Source organism: Papaver somniferum, chromosome 11 (assembly GCF_003573695.1).
Source record: "Papaver somniferum cultivar HN1 chromosome 11, ASM357369v1, whole genome shotgun sequence".
Taxonomy (NCBI): domain Eukaryota; kingdom Viridiplantae; phylum Streptophyta; class Magnoliopsida; order Ranunculales; family Papaveraceae; genus Papaver; species Papaver somniferum.
Window position 1 is genome coordinate 128387902 of NC_039368.1, and position 14692 is coordinate 128402593.

The following is a 14692-nucleotide window of genomic DNA, read 5'->3' on the forward strand; positions in this document are numbered from 1 at the left end:
TAGTTCACTGTTGTTGCTCACTGTTAGTTTAAATGCTCACTGTTAATGTTTAATTCACTGTCATGTAATGATATGTTCCTGTTAATGCTAGGCTAGAAGCCTTTGAAGCTTTGATTTGATTGTGCAATGGAAGAAATCAGTGCTCATAGCAAGCTGATTATCTTACCATTCCTTGTGTATGCTTAGGTGCATTGTGTTGATTGAGTAGTTGGGAGAAACTAGTGCTCTTAGCAAGCTAGTTTTCTTCCCATTCTATATGAATGCCTTAGCTTTGCCTTAGCCTTGCTCTGTTAGCTTCACCACATCCCTGCCCTTGGCCTTAGGCCTTGGTTTGTATTGTCATCTTGCTTTTGCTGTTTAGTTTTTAGTCTGCTTCATCTCTTGCACTGCTGCATTCCCCTACTGCTACTGTTTACCTCCCTTGGCTTGCTGCAACCCTGTTGCTGCCACTCCACTTCCCTTGCAGCTACCCTGCTACCACTGCTGCATTGCTTTTCTTCCTTGGCCTTGTGCTGCTGCTACTTCTTTTTCTTGGCCTTGCTGTGCAGCTCTTGCTCCTGCTGCTGCTGAAGCCTAGATTAATTATAGAAGCCCACTGTGGACTTAATCAAAGCCCAGGTGAAAAGCTAGAGCCCAATTCCCAATTCACAGTTGAACTGTTGAGCCCAAAGCTCAAATCAGTTCACTGAAACCAAAGCCCAAACCATTCAACTGTGGGCTTAACCCAAAGGCCCAGATCCTTGACTGAACCCAAAAGCCTGAACTCACTGTAAGGCCAAAGCCCAGTTACACTTCAAAAACTCTGAGCCCAAAGCATCAGTTGACATTACAGAGCCCAATTCATTCAAAGGGCATTCAAACCCATTAGTACTCAAAGCCCAATCTAAGCCAAAAGGCTTCAAAGCCCAATAGCAATTTAGGAACCCAATTAGCTAGAACACTCCAAAACACACCCGATCTCTGTGGATCGACCCGTACTTGCACGAGCTACAACTGACGACCGTGCACTTGCGGTATTACTGTAGGCCCGCGTTTCATTGCGCTTAATTTTATACATATCTCCGGACCCACCAAGTTTTTGGCCGGGGATAATTTTTAGGACCTTTCCAAAGCCTACCAAGCAGGGACGAGGTTTTGTTTTTCTTGGCTAGTCTTCTGTTGGGTCTGTCTTCATTTGAAGATGTGATTTAAAAATCTTTGTTACATTTTTTGCGAGTGGTTCCAATTTTCGTTGTATTGATTATAGTGATTGTTTCCGTTGATCTTTTTCCTCACTTTTGTCTCCCTCTTTGGTTGATTTCAGCGATGTTTCATTGATTGAATCGCCTGTTTTCATTTATCTTCTCTATGTTGGTGAGTTCTTCACTTAGATTTTGACTATGAATTTTCTTTGTGGCTTAGGTTAAAAAAAACGGTCCACTTAGATTTTTTGTTGTACTTCAATTACCTTCTTTGCTTTTATCCTTTTAGTTCTATCTGTTCGCTCTTCTTTTGCAAGTCTCTCACAGTTTTGGGGAATCAATTTAGCTTAGAGGAGTGCATTCAGAATACTTTGTCTATCTTTGCTCGATATCCTTTTGCAAGAATCAATTGTCCGAGTCTTACAGTTGGTTTGGTTTAGCCATACACGGTCTTTTTTCTCTCACTCTTCTACTTTGATTTATATTCTTTTCTCTTGTTAATCTCTTGTCCGCTGTTATATTATTGAGATGCATACCATCCAGGTTCATTAGCTGTATCCGTAAAATTCGTTCACTAATATAGATTTTTATTGAATATTAGGATCTTTGTATTTCTTTAAGAAGTGATTCCTTAATTGTTAGATAGTACATCACTCGTACAAGTTTAAATTATTTTATTGTTAGGCCTTTGCGTTTAGTCTCTAGATTTGTTATAGCCCTTCTACTTTATCTGTAGCTGTTTCACCGGAATAGTTGAGACCGGACAATAATCTAAACTTCTTAAATTGCTTTCATCTTGTATAGTCGAGTTAGTCTTTTAGTTTAGTCAGTTTTTCAATTCGTGTTTGTTACAATATGTGTTACTTCTGTTTATTCTCTTTCCCTATTTATATGTATTGTTTCTGCGTAATGTTAGTGTGTAATTTAACCTATTTTTGTGTATCTTCTTGGAATAGGAAACCGAAAAATCCTGTGAAACAACATGATGCTCAAATCACTACTGGCAATGTTCAATATGGTTGTATTTTTTCGAAGTTGCAACCTTCAGCATTTAAATCTTCGATTGCGGCAAAGACTAAACCGTCGTCCTCAATCATTAGGAAGAGATCTCTTTCCTGTATAGGCCGTCGTGACACTTTTATTAGACTTGTTCATGGTAGAAGGGCTCGGGAATCCACCTTGATAGTTTTATCGCAAGTTAAGACTCCCAATCTTCACGACTTGTTTGTGAATCAATACATGCTTCCAGTATTAGAAGACTATTCATTGGGTACCGATGGAGAATGAATGCTTCCTAGTTTAATGAAGAATTATAAATGTTTTTGTTATCTTTGTAGTTTTAGTTTTAGGGTCTTCTTTAGGACCTATAGTGTTGTGCTCTTTTCCTTCGTTAAGGTTTTATTCCCACGGGTTTGTCTTTTATTCCTACGGGTTTTCCTTTTCAAGATTTTTAACGAGGCAACAAATGTGTGCACCTCCGGGTGGTTTTATCTTTTTCTTGTTTTTGTTTGTTATTCATTTTTCATGTAATATCTTTAAGATCACTGTTGTAACCTTGGCTTTCTAAGTTTTAGTGAAATACCTTATTCACGAAAAAAAAATAAAAAAAACCAAGGTCACGAAGAAACTCTAGAGTCTAGATATGACTTTCTCTTTCACACTCAAATATATCATCTTTCATGAAAAATAAAACCTTAGCATTAGAGATAAAATGGTGAAAATGGTAAACACCCCGAGAACTATCCCTAGAGGTGTGTCCCAAAAATAACCTTTTTCTTACCTGCATGGATAACCTTATCGCTGGAGAAATAAGGATGTGTTTAGTAACATAGAAACGAAACAACTCCATGAAAAAAGATGGAATCAGTTTCCTTGAAAATAGAGTGATCAAACGACCGAAAACACATGTCGTTTCCCTGAAAAGATGATATCAAACACAGCCTAATAGTTTCAAATACTAACTGGGCACCTGTGTGGAGAACGTAATTCCCAAGTGAAGAAGGACAAATGGTTCTGGTGGGTCACAGCAACACCACTCTCTAACAAATCCCACCTCATATTGGTCCCAGAGTAGAGGCGGCGCAGCCTATAAATTTCAGTTGTAGCGGGTGATGAGCTAAAAACAAACCCTTACCCACCATACAACTTGTTGAATTTAGATCTTCCATATTAAACCCTGGCATAATTTTACTGTTATATTAGTAGATGCACCCCGTGGAATTGGACGAAGCCTCAGTCGAAGAAGTAACATTGTAATGCTGGTCGTGAGCTAATCGAGCAAGACATGTCACGAGCATCCCGTGGTTTGAAGAGATTAGCCGCCTGAGTATGGAAAATCAAAGTTGAAATCACCTAATAGTCAAAGTCAAAAATGGTGAACCGGAAAAAATTGTACAAACGTCACTCCTGTGACAATGAGACCCAAATAAATGCCCAGCTTATGAGTTCACTTCACTAATCAATCAAAACAAACAGACCGATGGATCTACTTCTCCAGTACTTGCAACCGATTTCCGTTGCACTTGTTGTGATTGCACTGGTTTGGAACTATGGAAGAAGAAACCCCACCAAAAAACTAGCACCTGAAGCCTCAGGAGGGAGACCTATAATGGGTCACTTGCATCTTTTCAACGACGGTGAGTTAACTCATCGGAAACTCGGTGCAATGGCGGATACTTATGGTCCTGTTTTCAATATCCGATTCGGTTCGCATAAAACACTAGTTGTTAGTGATTGGGAAATTGTTAAAGAATGTTTTACGACGAATGACAAGCTCTTCTCGAATCGGCCGGGTACGTTAGGTATTAAACTCATGTTTTACGACGCCGATTCCGTTGGTTATGCGCCGTATGGTGCTTACTGGAGAGATTTACGAAAGATTTCTACCTTAAAACTTCTCTCGAATCATCGTATCGATACGATAAAACATCTGAGGAGTTCTGAAGTTGAGTCGTGTTTCGAGTCGCTTTATAGTCAGTGGGGAAACGGGGAAAAGAGTGGCGAATTCGCTCCGGTGAGAATGGATAGTTGGTTAGGCGATTTGACGTTTAATGTTGTTGCCAGAATTGTTGCGGGTAAGAAGAATTTCTCGGCCAACGGTGACGTTGGGGCTCAGAGATATAAAGCAGCAATGGATGAAGCTATGAGATTAATGAGATTTTTCGCATTTTCGGATGTAATTCCCTCGCTAAGCTGGTTAGACAATCTAAGAGGTTTGGTGCGAGATATGAAAAAATGTGCATCTGAAATTGATTCAATTATGGCTACTTGGGTTGAAGAACATCGCGTGAAAAGAAATTCAGGAGGTGATTCTCAACTCGAACATGATTTTATTGATGTTTGCTTGGATATTATGGAGCATTCTTCGTTACCCGGCGATGATCCTGACCTCGTCGTCAAATCTACGTGTCTGGTACGTCTTTTTTTTTTTTAATTTGACTAGCATATATTATCTCTGTTTCAAAAAAAGTGATATTTTTTTATACATAGATGTATATTTTTTATTTCTTTTTAAAGCACGGTGTTTTCACGTATAGGCTAAATTAAAAAGTAAAGGTATCACTTTTACCAGAACGGAGGACGCATTATTCTGATATCCAACTACGGATTAAATTTTGAGTGATTAAATGGAATTGCAGGACATGATATTGGGTGGGAGTGACACGACGACAGTTACCCTAACATGGGCTATGTCTTTACTCTTGAACCATCCCCAAGTACTGCAAAAAGCAAAAGAAGAACTAGAGACACAAGTAGGAAAGAACCGGCAAGTCGACGACTCGGACATCCCGAATCTCCCATTCATCCAAGCGATCATCAAAGAGACGATGAGGCTGTACCCGGCTGGACCATTGATCGAGCGGAGGACGATGGAGGACTGCGAAGTAGCCGGGTACCAAGTTCCAGCCGGCACGCGCTTATTGGTTAACGTCTGGAAGATGCAAAGAGATGGGAACGTATACAAAGGCGATCCGTTGGAGTTTAGACCCGACAGGTTTTTAACTAGCAATGCGGATGTGGATCTAAAGGGTCAGCATTATGAATTGATACCATTTGGAGCTGGTAGAAGGATATGCCCGGGAGTATCGTTTGCGGTTCAATTGATGCATTTGGTTCTTGCCCGATTACTTCATGAATTCGAAATCACGACTGTGGAGCCAGAAACCAAGGTGGATATGGCTGAAAGTGGTGGTTTGCTTTGTTATAAGATAATGCCATTGGAAGTACTGATCAAACCTCGACTCGAGATATGAACAAACGGGGAGCCCAACAAACAAATAATCTGTTATATGCACGCGGTTGTGTGAGACCAGTAGGTCATGTATTTGGCAAACAAAGTGCAGACGTATAGTTATGTACTAGTAATAGTGCTATACTTTTTTTTTTCTCTTATGTCTTGATTTTATGAGCTTTCTAAAGTTGTAAGAGGAGTCGAGACGAACTCAACCTCCAACATAGTTGAAGGTCAAACAATTATGTAATCAACCATTTATGATGGATGCTGTCACACCTGCAAATGCTCCGAGCAAATTTTTGTGTTGGGACTGGTTATAGATGCCTATGATTTTCTTCCTCGTCGAATTTAGCACTTAAATCATTCAAGAAAATTCACATTCAAGCCTGATCCCAATTTGTCGAACTGAGGAAATGGACCGAGAATGCTGCTGCTGCTTAGGCAACCAGGTATCCGTCGCCTATCAGTGGATGACCATTAACTGTGACCGATTCGGCTCGCTTTAGGGGTCCATAAACCGATTCTTAAGAAGAAATGTCTCGCATTGTATTGGTATCTGGGGTCAGAAACAGGAGGTTGTTGCGACATAGACTACCGAAAAGGACTCACTATTATCTCTTGTTGGATATTTTCAATAATATCAGTAAGTCACCCAGCCGTTTTCCCTAATCTTCTTACCTAGCAGTTTTTGTTATGAAATGGATGGACCTTCTTACCCAAAAGTTTCTTTTATAGAACGGTTGGACTTGATTTGAATTCAAAACAGTTTGAATTCTAACTGATGCGTTTTTTCCCAAAGGCCACCATTGGTACTGATTGGAAGTATTTGTTGGTGATAAACAGGCGTCTTGAAAAGGTGCAAATACCCTACAAATAGTGGTGATTTTTTTCCTTTTAAGATCATCTCAAAAAAACATCAAAATCTCTTTCTTTCTAAGCATCATCATATTCAATTAATGTATATTCTTGGTTGGGTCAAGGGAGTATAACCCTTGAATTCAACAAGGCTGTTAGGGCTTCATTGTATCCTGACAGCAATATTTCACTAACCGATTGTACTTGCCAATTATTTAGGAAAGGTCGAAATAATTGCTGAGAAGAATTGTAAGGCCTTGGAGGTTAGTGATACAACACGACATTCTTTTATGTTCTCTGAATTCATCCTCTGAGGACCCACTTTCCAACAGTTTAGAGCAATTAATTTTTCAATAATGGAGGGTGAAACTTCAAACGCAACTGCTCAATCCTTGCAAGTAATGAACCAGACTCTGAATTGTTTAGAACGTTTTGATTGTGAGAATTTTACTCGCTGGCAAGAGACCGTAAAAATTTTCCTGATCACCATCAAGTGGTGGTATATCCTTGAAGATGCATTGGAGGAAATTCCTGCCCCAAAATATGATGACACTGCTGATTTGAAGGCCAGACGTAAGAAGCATCATGAAGATGAACCAGTTACTGGGGAAGGAAATGATTGTCTCCGCAAACAACCTACAAAGCAAAATGATTGGCAAAGCACTGTTGAACTCTCATTGACTTCGGGAAAGACTGTTACTCTTATTAATATATTACATGTCCCTGACATTGTGAAAAAACTTGTTTCTGGAGACCTTGTTATGAAGACCGGATTCAATACGACCTATGAGTCTAGTAAGTATATGTATTGTCAAAAAATGGTGTGTTTGTTGGTCAAGGATATGCTTGTAATGGATTGATTAAGCTTAATTTAATAAATACTGGTTCTGCTTATATTGTTGACTTTGTTGATATATGGCATGGTAGATTAGGACATGTGAATTATGGCTCTCTTAGAACCATGAAAATATTATGATTAATTTCTGATTGTAAATTTGATAATGTTTCTAAATGTGAAATCTGTGTGCAAGCAAAAATACATAGAATATCCTTGAAGTCTGTAGTCAGAAACCCTACCTTGGTTGAATTAGTACATAGTGATGTTGGTGATCTTAAAAATTACATAACTCCCGGTGGAAACAAATACTATGTCACTTTTATTTATGATTATACTAGGTATTCTTATACTTACTTGATGAAATCTAAGGATGATGTCTTTGACATGTTTAAAATATACAAAGCAGAAGTAGAGACACAATTAGGACAGAAAATTAAGATTTTACATTCTGATCGTGGTGGTGAGTATTTTCCTAATGAATTGACATTCTTTTGTCAAGAGCATGGTTTAATTCATCAATTTACTGCACCTTATACACCTCAACGGGGTGAAGCAATGTTATCTGCATGTTATATTTTGAATAGAATTCCCTTGAAACAGAAGATTGTTTCTCTTTATGAATTGTGGATTAATAGGAAACCAAATTTGAGAAGACTTAGAGTTGGGGGTTGTTTAGTATATGATAGGAAGCCTGATCCTAAAAGATCTAAGTTAGGAAATAGGGCGTATAAATGTGCTTTTGTAGATTATTCACTTAAAAGTATCACTTACAGATTTTTAATCCTTGGCACTTTTGAGATTATAGAATCTGTAGATGCGGAATTATTTGAGAACTTAAATAGAAATAGTTCCCAGATACAACCCATAGAAAACTCATTGTTACCTAGTCTAGAATCTGTAGAGACTAATGACAATGATGAACATTGTGCTCCTACTCGAGACATATAAGATACTTCTGAAATTATTGAAGATATCGAACCTAGAAGGAGTAAGAGAGCAAGAAAAGAGAAAAGTTTTGGTCCAGATTTTATAACATATCTTGTAGAAGCTTAAGGTAGTAAGAATGAAATTCTTAGTATTACTAAATATGTTATGCATGTTGATGATGACCCGAAAACTTATGTTGAGACTATGAACTCCAGATATGCTAGTTTCTGGGAAGAGTCTACATCAATGATGAAAATAATTCACTTTTGACTAACGGTACTTGGATATATTGGGATTTACCTCCAGTCATAAAGCCTATTGGATGGAAATGGATATTCAACAGAAAGTTGAATGTCGATGGTTTCATTGAAGTTCAAAGCCAGATTAGTTGATAAGGGTTATAAGTAAAAACATGGAATTGTTTACTTTGATACATATGATCATGTTGCTCGCATCTCATTTATTCGTTGTTTTGCAGTTGCATTTGTTCACAAGTTAATTATTCATCAAATGGATGTAAAAACTGCTTTTCTAAATGGTGATTTAGAAGAAGAAATATATATGGAAAAACCTGAAGGTTTCATATTACCAGGCCAACAAAAGGAGGTTTGCAAGTTGGTTAAATTTCTCTATGGCTTGAAGCAAGCTCCCATGCAATGGCATGAGAAGTTTGATAAAGTAGTTTTGTTATATGGTTTTGTTGTTAATGATGCGGATAAATGTATCTATAGTAAGCATGATAGTTCTAGATGTGTAATTCTCTGCTTGTATGTTGATGATATGCTTATTTTTGGATCTGACATATCTCGTGTAGAAGAAACAAAGAAGAATCTTAGTTATTACTTTGACATGAATGATTTAAGATAGGCTGATGTGCTCTTAGGAATTAAAATTCTAAGAAAGGGGAATGAATTGGCTTTAACCCAATCTCATTACATTGAGAATTTTATCAAGAAGTATGGTCATTTTGATTACATCCCAACCATCACTCTTTTGGATCCTAATATAAAGTTAATGAAGAATAGTGGTCGTGATCATATATTCTAGTGTTATTGGAAATTTTATGCATGTTATGCATTGCACAAGACTACACATATCCCAAGCCATTGGAGTGTTATGTCGTTTCTCAAGTAATTCAGGATTTGAACACGGCAGAGCAGTTTCAAGAGTATTGGATTACTTGAAGGGAACCATTGATTATGGTCTTCATTATCAAGGCAATCCCGTTGTATTAGAAGGATACACTGATGCTAATTGGAATAATGTAGAATCCAAATCCAAGTCAACAAGTGGATGGATTTTTACATTAAGAGGTGATGCTGTGTCTTGGAGTTCCAAGAAGCAATCCTGTATTTCTGACTCAACAATGTTGTCAAAATTGATAGCACTTACGGATGCATGTAAGGAGGCAGAATAGGTTAGAAACTTACTTGAAGAGATCCCATTTTGGAAAAAGCAACTCCAGCAGTCTTAATTAATTGTGATAATCAGGCTACGATTTTTAATGTCACTAACAAGACATATAATGTGAATTCAAGACATGCAAGTCTTAGACATCAAATTGTGAGATAACTACTCAAGAGAGGAGTAGTTTCGGTTACCTTTATTGAATCAAAGAAGAACTTGGCAGACCCATTCACAAAAAGTCTATCAAATGTTGTGTTCTCAATAAAATATGGGGAATGGGACTAAGGTCTGTGAAAGAAAGTTGATCACCCATAGCAGAAACCAACCTATGTTTTGAAAAAGAAAAACAAGGTTCAATGTGGTACCAACAAGTTATGGATGTGGTTTTCGCGCACTAATTATAAACTTCCCATTTCAAATTTGTGCAGTGTATGTGCAAGAAAAATGATGGTTGAAAATCCTTAATGAGTCTATAGTGGATGGATTTTGGTACCAACAGTCAGAAAAAGGATGGATGAAAATTAGAATCCAAATCCAAGTCGACTAGTGGATGGATTTTTACATTAGGAGGAGTTGCTGTGTTTGGAGTTCCAAGAAGCAAACCTGTATTTCTGACTCAATATTGTCAAAATTGATAGCACTTACGGATGCATGTAAGGAGGCAGAATGGCTTAGAAACTTACTTGAAGAAATCCCATTTTGGAAGAAGCCAACTCCAGTAGTCTTGATTAATTGTGATAATCAGGCTACGATTTTTAATGTCACTAACAATACATATAATGGGAATTCAAGACATGCAAGTCTTAGACATCAAATTGTGAGACAACTACTCAAGAGATGAGTAGTTTCGATTAACTTTATTGAATCAAAGAAGAACTTGGCAGACCCATTCACAAAAAGTCTACCAAATGTTGTGTTCTCAACAAAATATGGGGAAATGGGACTAAGGTCTATGAAAGAAAGTTGATCACCCATAGAAGAAACTAACCTATGTTTTGAAAAAGAAAAAAAAGGTTCAATATGGTACCAACAAGTTATGGATGTGGTTTTGGCGCAATAATTATAAACTTCCCATTTCAAATTAGTGTAGTGTATCTGCAAGAAAAAGGATGGATGAAAATCCTTAATGAGTCTATAGTTGCTTGAAGGTGTATCGCAGAAGCACCTTAGAGACTTACCTATATGAGTATGGAAATTAATCAGGTCGTTTCCTAAGAGAAAAAGACCGCTCTCCGAGAGACTCATGAATCCAGGATAAGCACAAGTACATTAATGTGCAAGCTACAACACACACAATCTCAGAAATCATTATGTGTTGAGAGATTCCGTTTTTATCATATGTGGTACTTGGTCCAAGACTGGTTTCACCACTAAAGCCCGATAAGGCTTTGAATTCCTACACTAACTGTAGGTTTGTGTTAGAGCATATCTCGGTCAACCCCGCATGCGTTGCTATCTCAAGCATGTTGTCAATGTTAGTGATCGAAACTAAAAGTCTTGATTTCTAGCCTACATAGCTAAGTCTCGGACTAGGATAAAAAAGTGTAGTTGAGCTCAAGGACTTCATGGCGATTCATCATACAACGACGAAGATCTATACAAGGAACCGTGGAACTTCATCAACAAAAAGGTATGTGGAGACATGAACTTGTCTATCACTCAAAAGTCTATCTCTTCTATCTCCTACTTCTTATGAGACAAAAGTCGTATGCTATATAGACTAGATCATACACATTTGATATTACGAGCCGAGTATATCTCGCCTATCTATATCTCGAAATCATGTGTTGGTAAAATGTTTCGCTTTGATCAAGTTTATCTTCACCTAGTGACGAAAGTCATGAAAAGTTTCAATCACTTTGACAATTGCTCTGACATGAATCGGTCTGTGAATAACGGCTACATAGCGTCCTCTGAGAATGTCTCAATGATTGAAATAAGAGTTTAGATTACATAACCATGTATTCCTTGAACCGAAGTTTTCGAACTTTGTTGATCAAGAGAAATCGGGAGGATTGTGGAATTGGCTTGCCAAGTCCGCGAACCCAGTCCGCAGGCTCAGTCCGCGAACTGTCGGAAGTTCTCGACCGAGAATTTCTGCTGGATTTTCCAAAACTCGTTTATGTGCTAAGTCCGCGAACCCAGTCTGCGAACTGGCGGAAGTTCTCTTTCCGAGAATTTCTGTTGAGTTTGGAAAACTCAATCGATTAACTTAAGTCCGCGAACTTGTTTGTGAACTTAGGAGGTTATGACCTAAAGATGTGCTCTGAACATGAAACTTAAATTACTAAGGAATTCTTTATGCAAACCGTGGCTATAAAGTTCATGAGCCGATTCAATCGAATCGACTCATCTTTGTTTCAATTGTGTCTTGTGTAGTTACATAAGATCTCATAGCAATTGAACAACTCTTTAACTTGTTCATTTGAGTCAATTTAACTAGTTATGGTGGAGAAGAACAAGGTTAATATGAAATGCTCATATGGTTGACATTTTTGGGTTACTATGTTGAACCAACATACACGTACACGTTTGGGCATGGTTTTCACGAACCCAGTAAACGTTTACCAAAATGTGTGTGACAAGCTAGGTTTTTCGATCTAACGGTTGAGAAATATTAGCTTGAATCTAAATCAGGTTTCCATCTAACGGTGAATAAGGATTGCTTTGTAACTAAGGCAAAACCCTGATTTGAAGGATATATAAAAGAGACATCTAGCATTGTGCAAAACTAATCCCCACACGTTTGTGTGCCACTAGTGCGCCCGCTAGAGTCGATCTCCATTAACCTTTGATTTTCTTCTCTAAAATTAGTTAAAACTTAAAGACTTCATTGGGATTGTGAAGCCAGACCGATACTACTTTATCGTAGTTGTGTGATCTGATCTTGCATCTTCTATCATATGAGTACAATCGATTGATTGACTTGATATCGTGTGAGTTCTCCGATAGGCAAGATAAAGAAGTCACAAACATCTTCGTCTCACTGTTTGTGATTCCTCGACAATCCGCTTGTGTAGTCAGGAAGTATTGTAGGGAGGTGATTGATTAATCTAGGCTATTCTTCGGGAATACAAGACCGGATTATCAATTGGTTCATGTTCACCTTGATTTTATATCAAAAGACGGAAAAAAACCTAGGGTTTATCACTGGGAGACAGATTTATCCTTTGATAGACTTTTCTGTGTGAGACAAATTTGTTTATTATCAAGTCTGCGATTTTGGGTTGCAGTAACTCTTGGTTATGGGTGAGATCATCTAAGGGAATCAAGTGCGCAGTATCCTGCTGGGATCAGAGGCTTAGGAGTACAACTGTACCTTGGATCGGTGGGAGACTGATTGGGGTTCAACTATTGTCTAGTCTGAAGTTAGTTTGCAGTAGGCTAGTGTCTGTAGCGGCTTAATACAGTGTCTATTCAATCTGGACTAGGTCCCGGGGTTTTTCTGCATTTGCGGTTTCCTCGATAACAAAATTTCTGGTGTCTGTGTTATTTCCTTTCCGCATTATATTTTATATAATTGAAATAATACAGGTTGTGCCTTCGTGATCATCAATTGGAAATCCAACCTTTGGTTGTTGATTTATATTGATTGATCCTTGGACATTGATCTTTGGTACCGTCCAAGTATTCCTTGTATTTGATAAAGACTCGCTATTGTTTTTATCTTGAGTAAAAATAAAATCAAGAGAGAGATAACTCCTTGAGATACTTTTATCAAGATTGAGTCTGGCAGTCTAGTTGATTCTCTATCAAAGTATTTCGGAGTTAGTCCATACAGATTGCTAAGCGAAATATTGGGTGGTGTTGTTAGACCCCCGCTTTTTCAGTTTGTTAGATCATAACTCGGTCGACCTCGCATGCGTTGCTATATCAAGCATGTTTGTCAATGTTAGTGATCAAAACTATGAGTCTTGATTTCTAGTCTAATATAGCTAAGTCTCAGACTAGGATAGAAAAGTGTAGTTGAGTTCAAGGAATTCATGGAAATTCATCATACAACGACGAAGATCTACTCAAGGAACCGTGGAACTTCATCAACAAAAAGGTAGTGGAGACTTGAACTTATCTATCACTCAAAAGTCTATCTATTCTATCTCCTACTTCTTATGAGAAAAAAAGTCGTATGCTATATAGACTGGATCATACACATTTGATATTTCGAGCTGAGTATTCACTACTTATCTTTTTCTCGAAATCTTGTGTTGGTAAAGCGTTTCGCTTTGATCAAGTTTATCTTCACCTAGTGACGAAAGTCATGAAAAGTTTCAATTACTTTGAGAATTGCTCTGATGTGAAACGGTCTCTGAATAACGGCTATATAACGTCCTCTGAGAATGTCTCAATGATTGGAATGAGAGTATAGATTACATAACCATGTATTCCTTAATCCGAAGTTTTCGAACATTGTTCATTGAGAGAAACCGGAGGAATTGGCTTTTCCAAGTCCGCGAACTCAGTTTGCGAACTCAGTCCGCGAACTGACGGAAGTACTCTTACAGAGAATTTCTGCTGGGATTTTCCGAAAAAACTCGTTTGCGTGTTTTGTCCGCGAACTCAGTCTGCGAACCTAGTCCGCGAACTGGCGGAAGTCGCTTTGCCGAGATTTTCTGCTGAGTTTGGAAAACTCTGTCGGTTGCCTTAAGTTCGCAAACTTGTTTGTGAGATTAAGTGGTTATGATCTAAAGATGTGCTCTGAACATGAAACTTAAATTACTAACGAATGCTTTATGCAAACCGTGGCTATAAAGTTCATGAGCCGATTCAATCGAATCGAATCATCTTTGTTTCAATTGTATCTTGTGTAGTTACATAAGATCTCATAGCAATTGAACAACTCTCTAACTAGTTCATTTGAGTCAATTGAATTAGTTATGGTGAAGAAGAACTAGGTTAATATGAATTTCTCATATGGTTAACCTTTTGGGTTACTATGTTGAACCAACATACACGTACATGTTTGGGCACGGTTTTCAGAAACCCAGTAAACGTCTACCCAAGTGTGTGTGACAAGCTAAGTTTTCGATCTAACGGTTGAGAAATATTAGCTTGAATCTAAATCAGGTTTTCATCTAACAGTGAATATGGATTGCTTTGTAACTAAGGAAAAACCCTGATTTGAAGTCTATATAAAGAACACATCTAGCATTGTGCAAAACTAATCCCCACACGTCTGTATGATACTAGTGCGCTCGCTAGAGTCGATTCTCCTTTAACCTTTGGTTTTCTACTCTAAAACCAGGTTAACGA

At 38.0% G+C, this 14692-nt stretch overlaps 1 protein-coding gene across 1 annotated transcript; it reads left to right on the forward strand.

Annotated features, from left to right (window-relative positions):
- Positions 1-3418: 3418 nt before the first annotated feature.
- LOC113322770 (methyltetrahydroprotoberberine 14-monooxygenase) lies at positions 3419-5736 on the forward strand. Its single transcript, XM_026570915.1, has 2 exons — positions 3419-4593; positions 4820-5736. The coding sequence occupies exons 1-2, from the start codon at positions 3661-3663 to the stop codon at positions 5432-5434; spliced, it is 1548 nt and encodes a 515-aa protein (XP_026426700.1). The 5' UTR covers positions 3419-3660; the 3' UTR covers positions 5435-5736.
- Positions 5737-14692: the final 8956 nt, after the last annotated feature.